Source organism: Vombatus ursinus, unplaced genomic scaffold (assembly GCF_900497805.2).
Source record: "Vombatus ursinus unplaced genomic scaffold, bare-nosed wombat genome assembly UNPS02013067.1, whole genome shotgun sequence".
NCBI classification, from domain to species: domain Eukaryota; kingdom Metazoa; phylum Chordata; class Mammalia; order Diprotodontia; family Vombatidae; genus Vombatus; species Vombatus ursinus.
The window spans coordinates 1-25,005 of record NW_020952845.1 but is presented as its reverse complement, the minus strand read 5'-3'; the positions used below and the strand labels follow the sequence as shown (position 1 = coordinate 25,005).

The following is a 25,005-nucleotide window of genomic DNA, read 5'->3' as shown; positions in this document are numbered from 1 at the left end:
TTAAGTTAAAAAATTAAATTTATAAATATTTTTCCACTGTACAAAGTTTTCACAGCCCTGCCCACCCTGGTATTATTCACATTTTTTGTGTTTTAAAATCCCAACCATATTTATTTATTTTTTAAAATCATAAAATATATTTTTTCTTTGTTCATATTTAAAAATATTTACAGGGGAGAGGGAAGATGCAGGCCCAGGTGGTGGGGCCGAGGTCAGGAGGAGTCCGTGCAGGGCGAGGGCGGGGGTGGGAAGAGGTGGAAGTAACTGCGCTCAGTGGCTGGTGACGGTGGGCAGCTCTCTTCCGCTGACAGGTACTGGCTGTGGGGAGTGGGCGGGGGTGGGTAGGGGTCCGAGTCTGAGTTCAGATCCATGTAGTATTTGCTGGCCTTCCATCGACCGGTGGTGCAGTCGCTGTCACACACGTCTGTGCTGCACGGCGTCGTGGGCGGCGCGATCCCTCTGATGATGTACGGTCTGGAAAGGGAAGAGGGAAAACAAAGACGTTGGTGCCAGGAGGCCAGTGTCCACTTGTCCAGGAAATGAGGCAGGCCCAGGCGCCTTGAGCTGGGGCAGCTGGTATGCCTAGGCCGGGTCTGGACCCTGGAGGATACAAGTAGAAGAGAGCCCTGGGACCTGGAGTCCAAAGACTCAGGGTTACTCCCAGCTCGACGACTAGTTCAAGGCACTATATCTGTATGAGTCTCAGTTTCCTCTTGTGTAAAATGGGGACATTCCTACTTAGAGCCACTTAACTCACGAGATTTCCGTGAGTGCTTTACGGACCTTAAAGCACTATAAAAATGTGAGTGACCTGAGTTCAAATCCTGCATTTGACAATTATGATCCACATGACCGGGCAAATCATTTCACCTCCTCTGTACAATGAGGACACGGAACAAGATGGCGCCCGACGCCTCCTGCGGCATCACCGTCATTGAGCAGTAGCCAATTATTACAACTCTTAACAAGGTCCAGGCCTTCCTGAGGAGGCGGGGCCCTTTGCTGTACCCAGTCCCTCACAGCCTGGGGTCTTGTCCAGCTCTTCCCAGTGCTCCCTGGGGCTGGAGTCCGCCCTGGAGCCCCAGGTCTCCCGGCTGGATTCCCAAACTGGGTGCCTGCCATCTGCTGAGGCTGTTCTCAGGGTTGGCCACAAGGGGGCACAAGACCTCTGTACTGGACAGCTCCCCGGCTGGGAAATCCTGCAGATTCTAGGAGTGGGCTGGCAGCTGGGCCAACCTCCCCCTCCCTCCTGGCCACTACTGCCCCAGCCCTGTGGGCCGGGCTTGGCAATGAACAGAAAGCCACGCCCGCCCCCTCCATGCACACTAAGTGTTGGATGGGGACTGACTTAATCCTGCGGAATAGCCACCCTCTGCTAGAGGCCCTGCAGGCAGAGGACCCGGCTTTAATCCCACCCTGACCGCTCATTAGGTGTATGTAGGATCCTGAGCATGCCACTTAAAACTCCCTGGGCCTAAGTTTCCTCATCTGTAAAAGGGGGATTAGATGTCCTCTGAGGTTCTGTCCAGCCCAGATCCATGATCCTATTACCTCAACAATCTGATTTGAGGATTCATCCATGAACTAGGAACCAGGAACCTGGGTTCAGGCCCGTGGCCATCGCCATCGTTAACTTACTGAGTGGCCTCGAGCAGATCAATGGTCTCATCTCCCTCCTGCGTGCCGCGGGGGACCCCTACGCCATCGCCTGGCAGGCGGACGGGGGCGGGGGGAAATCCACGTACCTGTAAGATCTCGTGGTCGAAGGAATGTTTGAAGAGTAGAACATCTCTGTGTTGTACAAAGAGCGGTCAGTGGCAGGAGAAGGGGGAGGGTTCAGGATCTGGGGAGGGAGAGGACGAGAGCTCAGCACCTCACACACTCATTCTCATTCCCCCGCTTCCCTCCTGCCCGCAGCTGGGCAGCGCTGTCTCCTGCTATGAGTCACCCAGATCCCAGGAGGCTGCAGAGGAGGCTTTGACCCGGGAGTCACACGCGGACTGCCAGCCGTGTCGCGTGCCGTTCCCAGAGATGGAAGCCCGAGCTCCCCAAGTCTTCGTCAGTAAGAATCGTCAATCCGAAAAGCCCTCCACAGAAGTGACTGCAGTCCACGGCCCAATCATAATTTGGGATTATAGATTTAGAGTTCATCTGGTCCAGGGGTTCTTAATCCCTCGGGGGGGTCTATAGATACATTTCAGGGGATCCATGAACTTGGATGGGAAAAATATTATGTGTTAATTTTCATTGACCTTTCCTGAAATTTAGCATTTCCTTCAATTATGATTTTTTTTTAAAACTCAGAGCATCATTTGAAGAAGGCATCCATAGGATCCACTAGTCTGCCCCAGACCCACAACCACCACATTCATTTTAGAGATGAAGAAACTGAAGGCTAGAAAGGTTAATGACTTGGTTACGGTCACACAGGCAGCGGGTGTCAGAGCTGAGATTCAAGGCCAGGACTTTAGACTCCAAGTCCTGCCTGGGGCTCCAAGGGGTCACCAGGGCTGCTCGACCCAGAGCTAGCACTCTGGCTAGGTGCCTGGCACTGATGCTTCCTACCTAGATACACTTGGGACAGTCACTAACCTCCCTGGGCCTCAGTTTCTACATCTGTGAAAGACGACTTCTGAGGTCTCTTCCTGGTCTAACCTGAATTTTGATTGAGCTAATCAATCAATCACTATACATTTATTAAGAGGACGCTCACTGTGTATTGAGCACAGTATATACTAAGAACTAGGGACACAGAGACAGAGCAAAATAAAAATAAGCCTTGCCCATGAACAGCTTCCACTCTTCTGAAGAAACAACATGCCTGTACATCTCCCTAAGCAGTTATGAACAGACACAAAGTCAATACTTCAGTTGTCGTCCTTTGAAGAGGACCATGACATCAGGGAGGTGAGGCCATGACGTGCGAGCGAGCTGGGTTTAACCCAGGGAGGGCTGTGCAAAGTCAAGTCACCGGCCTCACTTGGTCCTCCAGAGCCCTCTGGGTCCAGTGGCCAGACAGAGATCAGGATGATTGGAGATGGTTATCGGGCCGCTAGGTGACGCCACAGTGCATGGAGCACTGGGCCTGGACTCAGGAAGATTCATCTTCATGAGTTCAAATCTAGACTCAGACACTTCCTAACTGTGTAATCCTGGCAAGTCACTTTACCCTGTTTGCCTCAGTTTCCTCATCTGTAAAATGAGCTGGAGAAGGAAATGGCAAACCACTCCAGGAGCTTTGCCAAGAAAACTCTCAATGGGGTCATGAAGAGTCAGACACAACTGAAAAATGACTAATACTTAAGTTGGTTTGGGAAGGGAGAGAATGCTCTCGGAGCTGGGCAGGGGTGGTCCATGGCTTCACGCAGAAGGGAGCGCTTGAGCTGAGTATTGAAGAAAACCAGGGATTCCAAAAGGCACAGATGAGGAGGAAGTACATTCCAGGCATGGGGGACAGCCTGTGCCAAAGCACGGAGATGAGAAATGGTGTTTTATACGTGATGGAAGCCCAAGAAGGCCCATCTGGCTGAACTGTGGAGTGTACAGAAGAGAGCAATGTGGAATGAGCTTGGAAAAGCAAGTTAGACGGAGGCTGTGACAGAGTCAGGATTTGAACCCGCGCCTTCCTAGACGCCAGGTCAGCATTCTATCCGCTGTACCACTCGGACATTCAGTTTTGTGGCTGGGTTGAAACAGAATGTGACCCGACCAGCCTTCTCTCCTAATTTGTTGAAAAACTGAGGCCATTCGCTGTGAGCGCCTCCTTCTCTCCTCATCTCCCAGCGCTCCATGCAGTCAGCCGTCATCTTCTCCTTCACCCCCTCTCAGACGAAGAGGTGGCCCGCCTCCTCACCAAGGCCAACCATCTACTGCACAAGTGACCCCAGCTTGTCCGGCCTCCTCCCACAGGCTGCCCCCGTTGGCTTCTCCGCTCTCTCACTTATCCTCATTCTCTCCCAGTCTACTGACTCCTTTCCTGCTGCCTACAGAGGAGACTGAGGAGAAGCAGTCAGAGAGGGAGGAGGAGAACCGAGAGAGAGAGGGGTAGAAGTGTCCCCAAAACCCAGAGAGAAGAGAGTGTGGCGGAGGAGACAGGGGTTCGCAGAGAGGTCAAGGAGAACGAGGACTGAGAAAAGCCACTGGGGTTGGCCATCGGCAATGCCCACATCTCCCCCATCCTCCAAACGCCTCCCCGATCCCTCCCTGCCCACTAGCTGTCATCCCATCCCACAGTCTGCTCCCTCGCGTGGCTGTGTGGCCTGAGGCCATCCACAAGGCTTGCACTTCCTGCCCTCCCACTGTCTTCTTAACGCAACAGCTGCCCTCCGTCCTCCTCAGCCAAGTGAAGCTGTTCTCTCCAAAGCTATCAGTCACCTCTCAGCTGCCCAATCCAATGGGCTCTTCTCAACCCTCGGCCTTCTTGACCTCTCTGCGGCCTCGGACACTGCTGATGCCCCTTCTGGACTCCACTCTCTCCTGGTTCTCCTCCTCCCTCTCTGACCACTCCTTCTCAGTCTCTTTTGTCGAATCTTCTTCTAGGTCACCCCCGCTGAAGGTGAGTGTCTTCCAGGGCTTTGGGCTAAGTCTTCTTCTCTTCTCCTTCTACATTTTTTCACTTGGTGATCTCATAGGCTTCCATGCTCCCGTTAATCAGCCTCAGTGGCTCTTTCAGGATTAAAAAGGAAATTCTCTGTTTGGCATTCAAAGCCTTCAAAACCTGCCCCCTCAAAAACTGGAACACTAATGCATTGTTGGTGGAGTTGTGAATTGATCCAACCATTCTGGAGAGCAATTTGGAACTATGCCCAAAGGGCTATAAAAATGATCCAGTGATCCAGTGATACACCTTCTACGTCTGTATCCCAAAGAGATCATAAAAATAGGAAAAGGACCCACACGTACAAAATATTCATAGCGGCTCTTTCTGCAGTGGCAAAGAATTGGAAATTGGGAGGATGCCCATCCGTTGGGGAATGGCTGAAGTTGCGGTATATGAAAGTAATGGACTGCTATTGTGCTATAAGAAAGGAGGAGCGGGCAGACTTCAGAAAAACCTGGAAAGACTTGTATGGACTGATGCTGAGTGAAGTGAGCAGCACCAGGAGAACGTTGTACACAGTAACAGCCACACTGTGCGATGACCAGCTTTGATAGGCTTAGTTCTCAGCAATACAATGGTCCAAGACAATTCCAAAAGATTAATGATGGAAAATGCTAACCATACCCAGAGAAGGAACTACGGAGTCTCAATGCAGATCGAAGCATCCTGTTTTCTCTTTTTTCCCCCTTCTCATGGTTTTTCCCTTTTGTTCTGATTCTTCTTTCACAACATGACTAATGTGGAAATACGTTTAATATGGTTGTACACATATGACCTATATCAGATTACTGGCTGTCTTGGAGAGGGGGGACGGAGAAGGAGGGAGAAAAAAATTTGCAACTCAAAATCTTTTAAAAGTGAATGTTGAAAACTATCTTTACGTGTAATTGAGAAAAAATTCTATTAAGTAGTGAAAAACCCCTTCCCCCTCACCCTTCCTGCCTTCTCCCCACGCGCTCGCCGGTCCTTGCACAGGACACGCCATCTCCTGATTGCAGCCATTCCACAGGTGTCCTCCTGTGCCTGGAATCATCTCCTTCCCATCTCTGCCCACTGGCTTCCCTGGCTTGCTTCAAGCCTCAGCTACAGTTCCACTTGTATGAGGCCCCTTTCCTGCCTCCCTGCCTTAATGTCTTCCCTCCGTTCACTCTCTCCAACGTGGCCTGGATGAAACTTGTTTGCACATAGCTTCCTGCTCGCTGTCTCCCCAGCGAGACTGAGAGCTCCTGGAGGGCAGGGACTGGCTTTTGCCTTGTTTGCATCCCCAGAGCTTAGCACAGTGCTTGGAACGCAGTAGGTGCTTAATGAATCCTTACTGACTGACCAACATCTCCATGCTCTTCCCACCGAAGAGGTAACACACATCACTGCCATTCCTGTAGCACCACTCAACAGACATGATCTCATTTAATCAGATGACAGACCTAGACCAGTCATGGTTTTCAAAGCCAGTCTGCAAGGGTGGCCACCTACAAAGCTCGGCATACAGTAGGCATTTAATAAATGCTTGTTGACTGAAAGGAAGCATCCTCTCCTGGGTCTCCTGTGTCCTGGATGAGGTCTGTGTTTTTGCTGCTCATCAGAATAAATGTTTTAGGTCACGAAATCAAGAGAGCACTAAACACCAGACCTCACACCACTGTCTTATCCAAATCTCTCATGTCAATGAATGCCGGTTCCCCAAATCTAACTGTGGATTGTCTGAGGTAATGGACGGACCAGATGATGGGAATGATGGAAAACCAAAGCTTATCAAAAATCCTAAATCTAGCTGGTTTCCAAGCAAGAGTTTGGGCCCGTCCTCCATGGTCTCCACTGGCCTGGTGGAGTTGATGTGAATTCCAACAGGCTGCCACTCCCTCAGGGGAGGGAGGCCTCAGGCCCAGAGAGGCTGAACTCAGGGAACTTTTCTGGGTCCAGAATCCTGAGCGTCCACTGGAATCCAGGAGGCTGTAGTAGAGATGGAAAGGCCAGGACTAGAAAGCAGGGGACGCGAGCGGAAGAAAGTCCAAGAGAGAACAAAGGCCGTCCCCGTCAGTCCCAGCGTTTCCTGTTAGCCGTGGCCTGGGATCCGGCCCGCGTGCTCGAGATCTCCGTCAGCGTCTGCTTCCCTCGGATCAGCCCCCCGGCCAGCATCAACAAGGGCCCTTTGGATCTCGACACACTCCCACCCATTGTGTCCACAACGGTCACCTCCTTTGGAGGGGGCAGCAGTTTGGGGACCAAGCCTCCTCTGCCTCTGGGAAGCCAAGGCCCAGCTCAAGCGTCCGAGCCCGCTTTCTGTGCCACATCCACTTCCTGGCCATTGAATAGTAGCGGAGTGGCGCCAGAGCTGTGAGAACACCGCGTCTGATGAAGGGAAGGGGAGGGCCTGGTTCAGGACCCCAGCAGGTCGGTGGCCAGAGGCAGCACTGGAAGCCAGGAATGATCCAACACACGAACACTTCTGGTCTCCCCGGCGCTGGGGGCCGTCCTTTCTCCTCCCATCTGTACCTCCTGCGGCCCAGCACGCAGGCCTGGCAGACCCATCATACTGGCTGGGTGACCTGGGCGAGGCACCATAGTTGCTAGTGCGGTCTCTGACTTCACACGGTCTCGATCCCACCCTCTCCCCCCACCCCCTCAGCAAAGGAGAAGCTTCTGGAAAGCAGCAAGATCGAGTCACTCCTGTGTCAGTGCCAAGAACCGTCCTCTGCACCTGATGCAGATTTGGCCAATGCTTGTGAATCAAACTGAATAGTGGAGGTTGTAGTTTGGTGACAAGACGGCTGGACGGAAAAGTCGGAAGATTGGGGTTCACGCCCTGGCTTTGAGAGGACAAAGGGAAGGAGGAAAAGGAGGAAAGAGAATGAAAATACAGAACACAAAGGAAGAAGGAAAAGGCAGAAAAGAAAAGAAAAGAAGGAAAGAAAGAAAGAGGCGCTCAAGGGGAGAGGCTTTGCCCTTAACACCAATGACGGCGCTTTGGGTTTCTGTCTCTGTTGTCTCCCCTTCTGGGAAGTGGAGGCAGGGAGGCCCTGAGAAGAGGCTGCCACCCCAGCTCTGCGGCCCCTCCCTGCACTCACCTGTGGGTATAAAGTGGCTTTAGTGCTGGACGAGCTGCTGGACGAGGCCCCGGTGACGTGGTTCCGATCGTAGATGGGCAGGCCGCTGCTGCCCCCCATGAGGCTCATGGAGCTGATCATGGACTTGCCACAGGAGATACCTGTGGAGGGACATGGGAGGGGGGTGAGCGGGGGCTCCTGTGCTGCCAGGCGGGACAGGACAGGGGTCTGCATCACCAAGGAGACCCTGGAAAGCCCAGAATCTCCGAGCTGGAGGGATGCCAAAGGTCATCAAGACCGGCCCATCCTGACCGCCACTCGTCTTGACAGTCAGGTCTCCAGACCTGGCAGGATGACCTCCGGTGGGGCGGGCCCTGGAACTTCTGAGGCCGCCGGCCTACTCCCCTTTCGGACAGCTCTCCTTGCTTCAGCTTTCTTCCTGAGCCTACATTTCTCTCTCTGCAGCCTCCACCCATTGCTCCTAATTCTTACTTCTTTTTTTTTCTTTTGGTGAGGCAATGGGGGTCAAGTGACTGGCCCAGGGTCACACAGCTAGTGAGTATCATGTGTCTGAGGCCGGATTTGAATTCAGGTCCTCCTGACTCCTGGGCCGGTGCTCTATCCACTGCGCCACCTAGCTGCCCCCTAATTCTCACTTCCATCTTCCACATGGCAGCCCATTGGAAACTTGAAGACAGTTAATGCCAGGCTAATATTCCCAGTTCCCTCAACTGATTCCCATAAGGGATGAGCTCAAGGCCTTTCACACCATCCTGTCCTCTTTCCTTTGGACACTTTCCAGCTGACTGCTCTTCCTAAAATACGCCACCCAAACAGCAGACAAGACTCCAAGAATGGTCACCGCCCCCCACCCCACGCACTGAGCCATGGCAGGTGGCACGTATGGCATTTACCATGCTGCCATCTTTCTGGGCTCCATTATCACCACTGGATTGCATCCCATATTCCACAACATTAAACAAAATGGTGTTCCTATCCCCCTGCCGCCATCCAAAGACCGTGGAAAGTTGGGTCGGTCTCAATAACAGCACTAATAGTAACACCAGTTGACATTCATTCGATCTATAGATTTCAGGTAAAAAGAGCGTCTTATGTACATCTTCTCATCCCTACCTGTAAAGGTGCCATGCTGAGAACTGCCAGGGGCTATGAAATTGAGGGGGACGTGAGGGGTGCCACTGACGTACTCGTGGGGGAACGGCCCACTGGCCCCTGCGTATCGCTGGCAGATCACTCGCTGGCAAACAAAATACATCCCTCCCATCACAAAGAGGGAGAGGATGATCCCGATGACGGGGCCGATGGCGTTACTGTGGGAGGGTGGGTCATCCGAAGGGGGCTTTGTGATTTCTGCCAAGAGAAAGACAGGAACAGTCAATGATACTTCAACAGCAATGGCGTCATCTTGGGTATGGAAAGATGGAATACCGCTGGCCCGCCACTATGGAAAGTCTGGAGCCCAGGGCTCAGCTTAGGCACTTGTCCTTCTCTATATTATTTATTTCAATGAATCGATCATTAGAGAGGCCTATAGTGGGGTAGCTAGAGAGGGGGCCTTGGAGCCAGGAAGACCTGCATTCCAATCTTCTCTTCTGCCATGTTATGGCAGGTCATACCCTTGATACCCCTGGGCAGGTCATCTACCAGGCAAAGCCTCTTAGACGGTTCTCTAAGGCTGTTAAGCTACCAAGCAGGTGCCCATCTGCATTGGCAGGATCAGGACCATGAAATCATAGGTCCAGATCTAATCTAAGCAGTCCATCACGGAATCTGAGAGTTGGAAGGGCCCCTCACACTCCAATCCACACCCAAAAGGAATCCCCATTATAACATACCTGACAAACAGAATCCCCACTAAATGAACATGACAATTGACCTCCGTGCTTTAATTAAGCACCACCCCCATGAGCCAGGCACTGTGCTCTAAGTGCTAGATGGGGACCTGACCGTCTACACATCATCATAAACAAAATCCAGAGGTTCCCCTCCTTGGCATCCTCTCCAAAAGACCCCGAGTTCCCACTTGCTATACTCCAGCCTTTGTGGCCGGATGCAGGCGGAGTAGGGAGGCAGCAGGGACACACGGACTTTCCCTGAGTGACGCAGCCTAGAGGTGGGTTGAGCTGGGTAATGACCGGCTTCATGAGCCCAAGAAGCACCGGTTTGAGTGCAGGATCCCTCCCGGACCCGACTAGGGCCTCCCTCTCCGGCAACAAGGGGTTGTATTATTGGAGAGGCAGAGGGATGTGTCACCAGAGACATTATGGAGCTGTCCTCTCAGTTCTGTCTTTCACAGACAACGGCACCAGCCACCCATCTGGTCTTCCTGCCCCCAGCATCTTTCTTTCATGCCCACCCCCCACGTTCCAGGAAAAGCTCATCCCTGTGGAGATTGCTCCAGCTCTGGTACTCACATTGGAGGGCTGGAAGGTGGAGCAAAAAATGCTTCCCAAAGCCTCCGGGTACAGCCCAGCCAGCTCTTCACTGCCCACCAGCTGCTGTGCTCAGTTTCATCTCCGCCCACCACAGCCCTGCACCAGGCACCCTCTCCTGCTTCTGCTTTTCATCCTCCTTTTGGGTACTGTCTTCTCCCACTAGATTGTAAGGGCCTTGAGGGCAGGGACTGTCTTTTTCATATTTGTGCCCCCAAGGCTTAGCACTATACCTGGCACACAGTAGGCACTAAAAAATGTCTATTGGACTGGATTGTAAGGGCATTGGCCAAGGTCACACAGGTAGCCAGGGTTAGCGCCAGTCGACTCCAGGGTGCCCCCTGCCCCTTCCGCTGCCCCCTCCCCCACTCACCACACAAGAGCTCGTCAGAACCGTCCATGCAGTCGGGGAAGGAGTCACACTGCTGCTTGATGAGGATACACTGGCCGCTGGCACAGCGGAACTGGTTGGGCAGGCAGATGGCTGGTGGGAAGAAAGCCAAGATGAGTAAGTCAGCCTCGGCCTGACAACCCCGCACCCGCTATCGAGGGACGACGCCTCTGTCCTGAACACCTTGGGGTCTGTAAATGCTCAGTGAGCTACAGACTTCCATTGCGTCAATCAATAAACATTATTAACCACTGTGGGTGTGCTCAGTGTAGGGGAGCCTGCAACGGGCATGGGCCCTGTCCTCACGGAGCTTACAGTCCATTCGCGCACGAGGGAAGCGGACGGGGTGGTCTCTGCCAGGTCCGATGGCCTCTCCCCCTCCGCACCTTTCTAAACCTCTACGGCCTTTGACCCTGCTGATCACCCTCTCCTTCCCCAGACTCTTCTCTCTAGGCCCTTGTGACATCGCTCTCTCCAGGTTCTCCTCCTACCCAGCTGACCGCTCCTTTGCACCTACATCCAAGTTACACCCACTGATGCAGGAGCACCCCACGGGCCAGAGATGGGTGAAGGCAGACGCCAAAGGTGGACGTGCAGCCCCGAAAACGGCAGCCCTCACACCAGAGGGGCTCGTCCTCCCAGAGTGGCCCTTGGACCTTTCAAAAAGGCTAAATGACCTCGGGCTGGCTGAGCCCAAGGTCAGACACACTCCAGCAGACGTCCTAGGCCAGGCGGGAGTGCAAAGACTGCCCAAGCAACCCCTGCATTGCATAGAGCCCCTGAGGAAAAGAGGCCCTTTCACTGACACAAAATGATCTTGTTTATAGGTTTTTAAAAGAGGATTTGGGGGGTGGGGTGGGGCAACTAGGTGGCGCAGTGGATAGAGCTCCGGCTTTGGAGTCAGGAGGACCTGAGTTCAAATCCGGCCTCAGACACTTGTCACTTACTAGCTGTGTGACCCTGGGCAAGTCACTTAACCCCAATCATCTCACCAAAACCAAGCAAACAAAAAACAAAAAAACAAAAAAAAAGCAAAAAAAGGGGATTTGGGATAGAGCATGAGGCCCCTTTCAGAAACTCTAGCTTCCTGACTCAATTTTTAAATTATAAAGACAGGTGTGCCTATGGCCAGCTGGGACAAAAGGGAGAGATGAGATGGAGCGGAGGTCCGTCTAGCAGGAGAGGGGGCCGACAAAGGAACTTGGGGGAGGCCGCGGGAGGCGAGGGGGGAGGGTGGAAGGCTTTGCAAGCGTGGACGTGGGGGCAGGCCTCCGGTGCCCAGGTGCTGGCGACAGCAGAAGGGAAGAGGGGGGAAGGCTCACAGCTACTCGGGGACGTCCCATCTGGCAAATGCCGGACGCCGCTTCCCCGCCAACGGCTTCCTTTTCTTCCTACTGTCAAGATTTTATGAGGAAAAAGAGACAACGCCCTTGGCGGGTCCACGCCTCAGTTCCTGCTCTGCCAGACTGGGGTGGATGCCATGGTCCCCGTGACCTAAGTCAACGTCCAGAGCCCTCTGGAACGGCGCAGAGATCACAGACTTAGGGTTCAAAGGGGCCTCAGGAACCACTGAGCACAATTCTCTTTTACCGGTGAGAAGACCGAGGTTCAGAGCATCACACTCCTCACTCCGCCATCCCGTTCCCTGACTGCAGAAGATGGAGAGGAAACGTTCTGAGAGCCAGGGACCCAGCCCTGGAGGCTGAGGAGCCAGGATGAAAGGCTAGGAACCGGCCACACCTTTCCTCCTCGGCTTCTGGATCTTCCGCCGCCGGGCACCAGGGAGGAGGGAAGTGCAGAGGGCGGGTGCCGGGGGGGGCATGTTTCTGAAATATCTCAGCAGGGAAAATGTGGGGGGTTGGGACAGGAGAGTCAGGACTTGGGCTGTGTGAATCTGGAATACCTTTGGGCGAGGCCCGTGGATTATAAGCCACGCCTGCCCAAGACTTCTGGGCTCCTGCTGGGCAAACTTAGAGAAGGCACTGAGTGTCTCGCCCAGGGTCACAGCAGGACCTGAACCTGGGGCTTCTGGACTCAGCAGCCAGCTCTCCCGACCATCCCACCACATGCTCCTTCTGGAGCAGACATTGTCAGCAACCGCTGTGGCTGGAAGAACGTCACCAGCCGACGCCCAGTACCCGCGGTGCCAAGCAAGAAGAGGGCACCGAGGGTCCTCTTCTGACCCTCCCAGCGGCACCCACGGCAATGCTGTCCTTCTCCAAGAACTTCGAACACCTCTCCGAAGCTGCTTTCTCGAACCTAAGTGTCACGGGCCACCTGGCCATGCTGCTTCCCTGCTCATGAACCTTCAGCGGCTGCCTACCGCCCAGAGGACACAAAGCGACCCCCTCGGCCGGGCATCTCCTCGGACTCTCATTTCATTTAGACTCCCCCTTTCATACGCTCTCCATTCCCGCCCAACTGGAGATCTCGCCGCTTCCTGAATTCAGGATTCCATCTCCCACCGCCAAGCCTCGCTAAGGCTGCCTGGCTGTCCCAAGGCTGACAAGCCCTCCCTCCTGCCTCAGAACTCCTTCGGGGCCCGAGTGATGAGTCACCTCCTGGACGTCCTTCCTGAGTCCCCCAGCCCTCAGTGCCTCCTTCCTTGGCAAGAACGAAGGCTTCCTGAGGGCGTTTTGGTGCTCAGCCCCTACCGCACGCCGGGCACGCAGAGGGCGCTCAGAAAAGACTGGTGGGATTGGGTTCTAAGCGGCCCGGTGGGAACTGTCCCGAGGCCCCCCCAGGCCCCCGCTGTCATGAGACGTCACCGTACCGTCGCAGTCCGCTTCATCAGACTTGTCCTGGCAGTCGATCTCTCCGTTGCACCGCCAGCGCAGGTCAATGCACTGGCCCTTCTCACACTGGAACTGGGAGGCCGAGCACAGCGGGCAGTTCGCCTCGTCGCTGTGATCGTCGCACTCTGGGAAGCCGTCGCACCTCCAGGCCATCGGGATGCAGTCGATCTCCCCGGTGGCGCACGTGAACTGGTCCGGGGAACACGTCGGGGGCTCTAGGGAAAAGACACCAAGGAAGCCCATGGTCGGGCGGCCAGCCCGTCTCACGTGGCCCTCTTGAATAGCTGACCTTACTCTTCCTGTGCACATAAATGTGGATATGCGCACAGAACACACGGGCATGTACATGGATATGTGCGTATGTACAGAGACACACACATAAAAGAGTCTGGGTTTGTGATTTCATTAGTAAAGGAGACGCCTCCGACGCAGGGAGGCACCTTCTCTGCCACGTATTGTCTTGCCTGGCATTAAGTACCTTGCCCAGGGTCACGCAGCTAGTAGGGATCTGAAACGGGATTTGAACTCAGGTCTTCCTGACTCGAGGATTAGCTGAAGAGACTAGAGCTGTTTGATGGGAGAAGAAAAGGCTCAGGGTGGGGACCCGATGGCCATTTCAGTGTATTGGAAGGACCTTCCCTCGGAAGAGAGAGGGCAGAGTGAGGAGCAGAGAGACAGCGAGGTTTCAGATCAATGGCAGGAAAACCGTCCTAACCAACGGAGCCGTCCCGAGGCATGACGGGCTCCTGGGGAGGCACTGCGTCCTCCCTGACTTGGGGTCACTGGCACAGTGGAGGCTGCGTGCTGGGGACGTGAAGGGCTGACTTAGACTATTCACACTGAGCCCGGCACACACACACACACACACGCACGCACGCACGCACACACACACATGCACACACACACACGCGCACACACGCACGCACGCACGCACACACACATGCACACACACGTGCGCACACACACGCGCGCACACGCGCACACACACGCGCACACATGCACGCACACACGCGCGCACACGCACGCACACACACGCACGCACACACACACGCACACACACACACACGCACACACACACACACTCACACACACGAGCCCCACTGGATCTCTCAGATCTTGCTGAGATCTGGAAGGGTTCATAGGATCCCTGATGTGGAGGTCACCGAGCGCCACCACCTCATTTTACAGATGAGGAAACTGAGGCACGGCGAGGTCCAATGACAACGAGGGAGGTTCAAGGAGGCAGCCAGCCTCACCAGCGTCCTTAGAAGGGAAGTAAAATGACCCGGGACCTACCTCCACACGTCAAGAGGTTCTGTAACAGGACCAGGTGGACGGGGCAGGAGCACCTCGGGGTGCCATCGCCTTTGGCGATACAGATGTGGGAGCAGCCTCCGTTGTCTCGGGAGCAGGGATGAGCAGCTGTAGAAAGGACACGGCCCAAGACGTGCTCAGGGGAGCGTCCTTCCTGACCCTGGGCGCGTGGCCAGAGAAGTCCCGCGGCCAAGGAGCCAGGGCAGAACGTCCCCCGCTAGACGAGGTGCCCGTCTGGTCCGGCGGTGTCTGCGGGGACCCCTCCACGTCCCACCTCCCCCGCGAGGGGGCGTAACGGCGAGAACGCCGGACTGGAAATCAGGAAGTCGAGAGCTGCAGACACTAGCTGTGTGACCTGGGCAAGTCACCTGACTAACCTCTCTGCCCCTCAGTTTCCTGATCTGTAAAATGGAGACAATGATAGCATCTCCCTCCCAGGGATGTTGTGAAGATTAAATGAGGTAACAGCTATAATGCACTTGGCAGGCCTCACAGTGTCACGTATACGCGTGCTGTTCTCAAGTCTCAGCGCTAAGCCTGGAAGTCAGCCCATGACCCCGTTTCTCTTATAAGGTTGGTAGTATATTATTTTGGGGCAGCAGGTGGCGCCACAGAGGACAGAGAGCTGAGCCTGGAGTCAGGAGTTCAAACCCAGCCTCAGACACTTCCTAGCTGTGCGACCTTGGGCAAGTCACGTCACTCCGTTTGCCTCAGTTTCCCCATCTGTCAAATGAGCCAGAGAAGGAAATGGCAAACCCCTCCAGCATCTCTGCCAAGAAAACCCCCAACGGGGCCACAAAGAGTCGGATGTGACTGAAAAATGACCGAGCAACAACCCGGTGTATTATTATTATTACAATTTTACACATGAGAAGCTAGTAAGAGTAACGATGATAGCCAGCATTCCTGGAGCGTTCCAAGGTCCACAAAGCACTTTACATCCTTTCTATCGCTCGAGCCTCACGACAATCGGGTGAGCAGGGTGTGACCGCCAACCCCAAGCGAGGAAACCAAGGCAGACTGAGGAGAAGTGGCTTGCCCAGGGCTACACAGCTGGGCACTAACGTCTGAGGCTGGATTTGAACTCGGGCCCAGCGCTCTATCTCTCATGCCACCAGCTGCCTTTGGGAGTGAGCAGAAACCAGGTGACCGTGGGATGCACATCAGTAACGGACCTGAAGGGTCGTCTCGTTCAAACTCCTTGTTTTACAGATGAAGAAACTGAGGCCCCGAGAAAGGAAAGCCCATCCCACCCCCCCCCCAGGCAGCAAACATTTGCTGGTCAGCACTGACTCCAAGGTAGACGCTGTGCTAAGGGGGGGGGATACAGGGAAGAAACAAAATACTTTCTACCTTCCAGAAGGGGATGCTCTATTAAGAGAAAGACAAGAGGAAATGAATACAAGTGATACAAAGTAGCGCCCCAAGGGTACAACCAGGAGGATCCAGAGGGGCTTCCTGCAGGAGGTGTCCCCTAAGCTGTGCCTTACAGGAAGCCAGGGAGTCTAGCAGGTGGAGCCGATGCCCAGCGAGGGTGGGCATCCATCTGGGCAAAGGTAGATGCCAGAGACAGAATGAGTGCGGCAGCTGGACAAATAGCTCGTCCAGGGCTGTGGGGCAGCCCCCAGACCTGAATGGAGGCCCTTGATTTCCCTAAAAAGGGCGAAAAGAGAGGCCTGGAGCCATGGGCTCCATGGCTGGGGCCATCTCACCGAACTCGTCCATGTCGATCTCTTCCACCGCGTGGATCCCCGTGAGGTGAGAGATCCGGCCCTGGATCCGGGTCCTTTTGTAGCCACTGGTCTTCTCTACCCGCTCAATCATCTGCTGCTGACGGTCAATCCAGTAGAGGTGGTTGCCCAGCACCGTCAGGCCCATGGGCTGCACGATGTTGGAATCCTCCAGAGTCACCCGGTTTGCTCCTGGAAGAGACGGGAGGTCACAGAGGGAGGGGCTCCGGCAGGGACGGGCGGACCCCAGCCTGGCCGGGGGTCTGGAGCTTGGCTTTGCCCCGCTCCTAAACTACGGGTCTGAAGGGCAGCCGGGGAAAGGCAGTGCCCTATACGTCGTGACTGGCACGGCAGAGGGCATCCTAGGCAGCTGGGGATGCCAACGCTTGGCCAACCAACCAACAATCCTTGATTAAGAACTTGTTACGTGCTGGGGAAGCAAGCTCAGAGGTGAGACGGTGCTCGCCAGTGTCTGCGTCCTACTGGAATGATCATAATGTCCCGATGAAAGACACAGGTTGTCCACGGGTTCCCCTCAGCCCCACCGGGAGGCGGATTTAGAAAGTAATAATGGGAGGAGCGTTTGCCAAAGGCGGATGCGGACCCAGGTCCTCCCGGCTTCTAAGTCGGTTCTCTGCCCACGCATCACACCGCCTCCAATAATAACAAGGATGGTGATGGCAAGGACGTGGCATCTCATTTTATTCCCATGACAGGAGGGGCACTATGGAGGCTCAGAGGGGTCATGTGCCCACAGGGCTGGTGGGTACTGACCAGGAGGCTTGAGGAGCTTGCCTCAATTTTCAGGGATGACAGAAGAGGGGCACCCCAGCTTCAAGCTCCCAAGAGATTCTAAGATGCTTGGAAGCACCCCTAAAGAAGGAGGGGCCTTTTCTTCAGTGTCCCCCAGGTAAGATCCCTGCAGTCCTCAGGCAGCTTAGAAACGTTCTGGAGTTTGGGGATTGGGTATATATAGCCGGCCACCCTCGTGGGCACTGACCCTGAGCTTCGGGGGGAAACTTGACCATTGTTCAAAGCCTACATTCCAAGCACGACTGACAGCCCCACCCCGGTCATCCGCCCCAAAGCTGACACCCTGGGCCAGCCGAGATGCCCCTGCACTGAAGAAGACCAGCCAGACGGCCGCTGGCACCAGGCAGGACCAACCCAACCCGAGAGGGCCGCTGCAGGATGGCACTTACCTGACAAATCGCAGCTCTCGATGCGCTTCAGGTCAGCGTCCACCCAAAAGAGTCTGCCTAGCTTATTGTCAACGACCAGAGCCACCGGCCGGATGAGGCCGGTGGTGAACAGCACTTCCCGCTCGGTGCCGTCCAGGGCCGCCCGCTCAATCTTGGCAGCGCGGTCCTGCATGTTGGTGAAGTACAGGTACCTGCCAAGGACAGGCGTGCAGGCCGTGAGCGAGGGCGGCCGACGGAGATCTCCCCCACCCCAGCCGAGCCAGCCTTAGCAAGGTCAGGGAACTCATTCAGAAGAATGAGACAGAAGCCTTCTGACAGCAGGGACCGTGTCATTTCTCATCGTTGGAACTCCAGAGGGTATCTCTGAAGACCATCTGACCCAGCATCTAAATGGCACTGGCCCTGGAGGACGGGGTCCTGAGTTCAAATTCTATCTGGCACTATTGAAGTAAGTCACTCTGCCTCCCTGGGCCTCAGTTTCCTCAACTGTAAAATGAAAGGGGTGGAGCTTGTCGGCCCAAGGCCTCTTCCCGATTCAGATCTATGATAACAAAATTTTACAGATGAGGAAACTGAGGCCCAGAGAAGTGGCAGAGCCAGGGGTCTAACTTGGGTCCTCTTTTCACGGCGTAACGCCAAAATCCAATTCAATAGGAGGAATTATTATAGAAACCGGGGTGGGAGGTGGCAGTTAGAGATGCTGTCTTCAAATATCTCTCCCTCAGTCATTTTCAGTCATTTCCAACCCTCTGTGACCCCACCGGGGTTTTCTGGTGAAGATACTGCAGCAGTTTGCCGTTTCCTTCTCCAGCTCATTTTACAGATGAGGAAACTGAGGCAAAGAGGGTGAAGTGACTTACTCAGGGTCACACAGATAATAAGCATCTGAGGCCAGATTTGAACTCAGAAAGATGAGTCTTCCTGACCCCAGGCCCTGCGCTCTACGCACTACGGCGCCACCTAGCTGCTCTAGGGCTCTTATATGTGGGGGCAGGGTAGGAGGACAATTATTTTGAAATAGGACCGGTGAGTGGGACATTGAAGAAAGACAGATTCTGGCTCCAAAGAAGAATCTCTTAAAGATGAAAGGCGTCCAATAATGGAGAAGGCCAGCTTGTGAGGTAGTGAGATCCTCATCACTGGAAGTATTAATAAATCCTTCTCAAAGATGCCTTCAAGGGGATTCCTATGCCAGGTGGGACGCTAGAGTGGATGGCCTATTATAAGACCCCTCCCAGCTCTAAAACAGTCATCTTGGAATTGGTCAGGAGAGCTCAGCATAATATTCCTTTCAAATTTCTTGGTCGGGGAGTGTGATACACTCAGCCGCCGCTCAGGTCTGCCAAGACATCGAGAGCCTAGGATTCCATCAGCCTGGGCACTCATCCACTAAGGGAGAGCGCTGCCCAACTATAACTTAACGCCTTCAAGAGGCATGTGAAGCTCAGAGGGGACATGATCTGCCCAAGGTCACACAGCTAGTAACTCTACTTGGGGGCCTGAACCGTGATGGAGTAGTTTAATAAGTTTCAGAGGTGGGGTTGGAACCCGTGCCCTCCTAACTCCAAATCCAGTATGGTGTCCTCAGGGGGCCACTGCTTCATTACCTACAGACATGGAACTAAAAATAAGACTTGATCTCAACTAGATTAGCTGCTTTCATGTGGACGGTGCCTCGTGGCTCGCAACAGGTTTCAGAGGCATTATTTCAGTCGACCTTCCCAACAATACTGAGCAGAAGGTACTGCTACTTTCCAAGCCATCACTGGCTTGAAGAAGAAACTGAGACTTGCAGGTGAGAAATGATTTCCCTGAGTGCATGCGCCTCCTAACATCAGCTGACATTTCTAGGGTGCTTTAAGGTGCGCACATTTTCTCCTCTGACCCTCGCACGCACCACCCTCCTGTGAAGGGTGGTATGCTCGCCCTTCTTTGCGGAGGAGGAAGCTGCGTGCTCCACGGCTGAGAAGCGCCCGAGGTGGGGTTCGAGCCCAGCACCCTCCACTACGCCCTGAGACAAGTAAGGAAACGGACGGGGCTCGTTCTGACTCTCCTCCGCGCCATCCCGGCCGCTGGTCCCTCACCCGCGCTCGGCGTTCACCACGATGGCTCTGGGCTTGTCGTGGTCCCCACGCAGCACCACGCCGATGGCCTCCCCGCTCAGCCGGTGCACGTTGATGGTGTTGGTGGCCTCGCACGTCCAGTACAGGGCGTGGCTGTAAATGTCGATGCTGAGATCGTGCGGCTGCTTTTCCGAGTTCTGGCCTTGGTTTGCAGAAGTCACAACAAAGGGCTGCAACACGGAACCAGATGGAAGTTCAGCTGTCAGTCATTTTAATGGGGACATCCTCAACTGTGCGCTCCCTGGGGGCGGGGCACTGCGCTTTCTCTAAATTTTGTATTCACGCCCAGCCTGGTGCTCTGTGGACAGGTAAGTGCCTGGTATACAGCGGGCGCTTCACAGTCACTCGTTGACTTATTCAGCTCAGGAAGCAGTGAGTACCTAATAGGTGGTAGGCATTAAGGATATAAACCACGCACAAGCACTCTCAACAGTGTCTGATCTCAGGGAGCTCGCACTCTTCTGGGGGGAGGATGTGAAATGGCCAGCCAACGGAGAGTGAACGTTGAGTCCAGAAAGTCAAATTAGCCAGCCGATCTGGGTCCAAACCCTACCTCTGAGGCTGACTAGTCCTGAGACCACAGGCAAGTCGTTTCACCTCTCTCGGCCTCGGTTTCTCCATCTGTTACATGGAGATAACAACCTCGCAGAGTTGTTGTGAGGACCAAATGAAATAAAGTATAGAAAGAACTCTCAAACTTTCCTTCCTTCCTCCCATCCGCCTGGTGCCCCCCCCACTTCCAAGTGCTCATCACGTTGGCTCCAGCCTTAGTGTGGGCATCCAATTGGCATGGCCCAGTGCAGCTCAGGACTCCTGGGCTCACATGACCTCCCCCCGCAGGCTCCCTGGTAGCTGAGGTTATAGGCGTGGGTCACCACTCTCAGCGCCATGTGCAAATCTTAGAGCATCACATAAATGTGAGCTGTTATTATCGTCATGGGGATCTGGCCAATGAGGGCCTACTGGCCAACCCTTTCCTTCACCGTGGAGTGAGTGGACTGGCAATAATCAGGGAATACCCGCTGTAGAGGACAGCCTGGTTCCTCCATTCTGCATCATCTTGGATTTCAGGGAGCAGATACCCTACGGCTCCATATGGGCTGGCGGCAGGCAGAGCCCCCAGGACGTGCTCGGAGAACTGGGCTCTCTTACACTGTATTTTGGAGTGGAACCGATTTCATTGGTAGAGACAGTTCCCTATGAGGGAACAGCTTCAATCAATGCAGACCAGCACCCTCTCTACTGCGTACAGTGTTAGAGCTGTTTGTGGCCACGGTGACAAGACAAGTGACCTGCCCAGGGTCACACAGTCAATATGTATAAAGGTGGTCTTCCAGATGCAGCCTGGTGCTGCCATGAGGAGGTGGTCATCCACTGGGGAATGGCAGAACATACTATGGGGTATGAATGCAACGGATTACTCTTGTGCTCAATGAAATGACGCCGCGAAGAGTTTCAGAGAAACCTGGGAAGATTTATATGAACTGATACAAAGTGAAGCGAGCAGAACCAGGACGATCATTTCTACAACAGCAACAATGTAATAAAGTTCAACAACTCTGAAAGACTTTGGAACTCTGATCCGCTCAATGACCAAGCATGATTCCAAAGACTCATGATCAAGCATGCTGCCCACCCGACTGGGAGTGATTGATGCAGGGTGCAATGTTTTGGGGACATTTCGGGGCAAAGTAAGTGATAGGACTAGATCTCCAAGTAGGGACTTTATCTGACGTAACAACAAAGAATACGCCTCCCTCCCCAGTAACTGTAAACTTGATCCAACTATCGAATTATCCTTCAACCACAGGAGAAGGACTTTGCCCCTAATGAAGCAAGACTGCTTCCAGGCTTTCATCATTACAAGGATTTGGGGTGAATAGAGAAAGGTAATTTCCCAAATGGCTCAGGTGGCACTTGAAAGTCTCCTAAAGCCTCTCTTTTGAGCTGTTTGCAGCCTGCAGCCAGCCTGTCACAGCAGAACTGCCTGCTTCCAGAGCCCTTCAGGCAATGTACACCCCACGCTTTCTGCTTTCACTGCGGGGAAGCACCCATCCAACAATTAGCACTTTCTGCCCTTCCAACGCCCAGGGCAAAGGTCCTCTCTGAGCCCGCCCCGGTCCCTATCAATGAAGATCAAAGCACTCCCTGTCCCACATAGTTACAGACCCCGTGAGCTCCCTGCTCTCTGACGCAGAAGAGTCACGACCATTGGGGTCAGCCCCAAAGGCTCATCATGGCAGAGGCAGAGGCAGAATGAGGGTGCGGGCTTGGGACTGGGTGAAGAGGTCTGCAGGTGGGCATTGTGACCGCAAAGACAAATGCTTATTAAGCAAGGTTAACTAGCTTTAATTCTGCACTTAGTCACCCACTGATAACCGGTCCTAGGGCTGTGATTAGTTACTGTAGACAACACCAATGGGGCCAGGATGATATTCTGACATTCACAGAGGACATTAGGGGTGCCACAGGGCACAGAGCGCTGGATCTGGAGTCAGCAACTCCTGAGTTTGAATCCAGTCTCAGATACTTACTAGCTGTTTGACCCTGGACAAGTCACTTAACCTCTATCTGCCTTACATTTCCCATCGGCAAAATAGGGATAATAGCACCTATTTCCCAGGGTGGTTGTGAGAATCAATAAGTTAGTATTTGTAAGGCATTGGGCAAATCTTAAACTGCTCTATAAATGCCAGCTAGCAGCAGCCTCATAAACGTCATCTTCGTCCTCCTCCTCCTCACTGCACAAAAACTGGGATTCGGGCTCCTGGGAGGACAGGTGTGCAAACCTGTGCTGATGTCGCACACCCGCTCCCCACCCCCGTATCCGAGAAGCAGACTTGCCTGGGTCCCGTCGTCTTTGGCCCTTTTAATGTTCTGACGCCCGTCCACCCAGTAGATGAACTTGTCCAGTGGGTCGTAATCGATGGCTTTGACGTTCCGCAAGCCGTGCAGCGGGAGGACCACGTCCGGGCTTTGCTGGTCATCTGGTATCATTCGGCTGATGGCACACTTCTGACTAAACAGCAGGAAGGCGGTGGGTGCTGAATGAAGGGGCCAGAAAAGGCAAAAGGAGAAGTCTGGTGAGAAAAGCCAGGCTGGCGGGCGCGTGTCCTACACTGGGGACACCAGGCAAGGCTCCAGCTCAGGTCAAGATATTAAAAACGACATGGATGCCAAGAAGAAACCCTCCTGTCCTTAATGCCAACTCCAGTAATGTCTTCTGGTTGCTTTGACCTCACCCGAGAGAAGACTTCTTTCATCCTTCAAACCAACAGCTCCTATTCTCAGCTCTAGGACTAGGTGATTTGTTTTTCAGCCTGAGATACTTTGAGCTGCCTCTGAGCTAAAATGCACCATCGCCCCCAAACTACTCTTGATTCCCCACCTAGACTCTGGGAATCCCATTACTGGCTTGGGAGGCTGAGGTTTGAATGATGGCGCCTGGTGGGGAAAGGCTTGTTTGGATTAACGGTCACGTCTTCAGAATTCTAACCTGCTCTCAAACACTCAGGGGAGAACAATTTAGATTTGGCCTAGTCCTGGAAACTTTCAGAATAAAAAAATTCAGGAGACAAATGGGACCACCCCCAGTTGTCCAGGATGGTTTCTCATTCAGTTTGGCTGACTCTGACAGACATTTATTAAGAGACTACTGTAGGCGAGGCACCTGGGACACGGGGAGGAAATAAGATGGAGTGCCTGCCTGCCTTCAGGGAGCTGACAATCTCTTAAATAACCACCCAAATAATTATAATGCGCATACACGAAATTCTATCTCCTGCCTTCACGCCTTGGCATGGGCTGCCCTCAATTGGACGACTCCTCTTCTTCCTGGAATCCTCAATTCCTTTCAAGGGTCGACTCGGGCGTCCCCTCCTATAGGCGGCCTTTCCCGACTCCTCTGTCTCCCAAAATTACTTTGCGTTTATTTTTTCAACATATACCATACTAAATCAAATGTAAGCTCCTGGCGGGCAAACACTACTTTCTTTTTGTCTGTGTTCCCAGTGCCCAGCATAGTGCCTGACACACAGTAGGTGCCTAATCACTGAACTGAATGGCTCAGCCCATTGGTTGACTCAAGAATCAAAACGCCATCCCTTAAGTGGACAGGAGGCCAATAGCCCTCCCCCTCCCCCTCCCCCAGGCCTGGGGGTAACTCTTGGTGAGATTGGACAGAAGGGGGTCCAAGGCACATACAGCTGCAGTTCCTGTGGTTGGGATCCAGTGTATAATGGGTCGCGCATCCGCATCTGTAACCATTGGGGATGGCCAGGCACAGCTGCCCACAGTGTCCGTTGTTTTGTATGCAATCATTCAGACCATCCTGGCGGGAAGAGTGGAAGACCAGGATGTCCATGACAAAGTCCAAGTGGCCCTGAATCAGGGTCCGGTTTTTGCCATTGACCTTATCGGCTCTCTCGATGCTGTGGAGATTCCAATCGGTCCAATAGATGTAGTCACTGTACTGTGTGAGTCCAAAGGGGTGTGGGAGGTCATCGGCAATGATGACCCTTTCTTGACCTGGAGGCGTAAAGGACGTCGTGTTAGCGGTCAGAGCAGAAGGAAGGAAATGCACACAGCAATAGGCAAAGACCCCCCAACAGTCAGAGGGGGTCAAGAAGGAAATGGGCTACGTCTGGAGGTTCTGGTTCACCCTCTTGGGAGGGTGGCCCACCCTCCCTGGCCCACAGTAAGGGTACAGTGTTAGTTATTATTATCATTATTGTTAGTAAGCACTGGACCTGGAATCAGGAAGACCTGAGTTTACTGGCAGTCTCAGACATTGTGTGACCCTGGGCAGGTCAGAAATATAAGGGCTGAGCCGGCTCCACCGCTAGGTGGCCATGGACAGGGCAGTGCCCACTCTGGGCCTCCCCTTCCTCACCTGTGAATGTGCAGTAGAAAGTACAGTGGGGCTGGTATGAGACCTGGGCAGAGACACATCGTCACCTCCAATGGTCAGCTGCGTCTCCTCTGTCCCTTGCTGGCTGGTGACCCAGGCAAAGTGCTTCACCTCCCTAGCACTCAATTCCCTCATCTGCAAAATGAGACCCTTGGGCCAGACTACAGGATTATGTTATCTAAGAATCTGACCTGCCATAGACCTTAGGGACCACTCAGTCCAGCCCTTATATTTTCGAGATGTAAAAGCCCCAGGAAAGTGGAGGAGACCCATCCAAGTGACCTCAGAGCTCTCTCCTAGTTCTAAATCTTAACATCCTAACATGAAGGCAGATCTCAGGTCAGATCTCTGAGGTCACTGTCCAGAGGTGAGATCTCGAGGTCACTGTCCAGAGGTGAGATCTCTGAGGTCACTGTCCAGAGGGTCAGATCTCTGAGGTCACTG

General features: G+C 53.8%; 1 protein-coding gene across 1 annotated transcript; it reads right to left on the bottom strand.

Annotated features, from left to right (window-relative positions):
• On the bottom strand, positions 1-24,696 carry LOC114040391 (low-density lipoprotein receptor-related protein 5-like; the record flags this gene model as incomplete). The annotated part of the gene is made up of 13 exons (XM_027858484.1): positions 1-474; positions 1,746-1,843; positions 7,666-7,805; positions 8,779-9,015; positions 10,471-10,581; positions 13,262-13,498; positions 14,580-14,705; positions 16,310-16,519; positions 17,530-17,720; positions 19,614-19,822; positions 22,497-22,696; positions 23,856-24,179; positions 24,609-24,696. Coding segments are annotated over 13 exons (2,433 nt in total), but the record flags the coding sequence as incomplete, so codon positions are not given.
• Between the last annotated feature and the right edge of the window lie 309 nt (positions 24,697-25,005).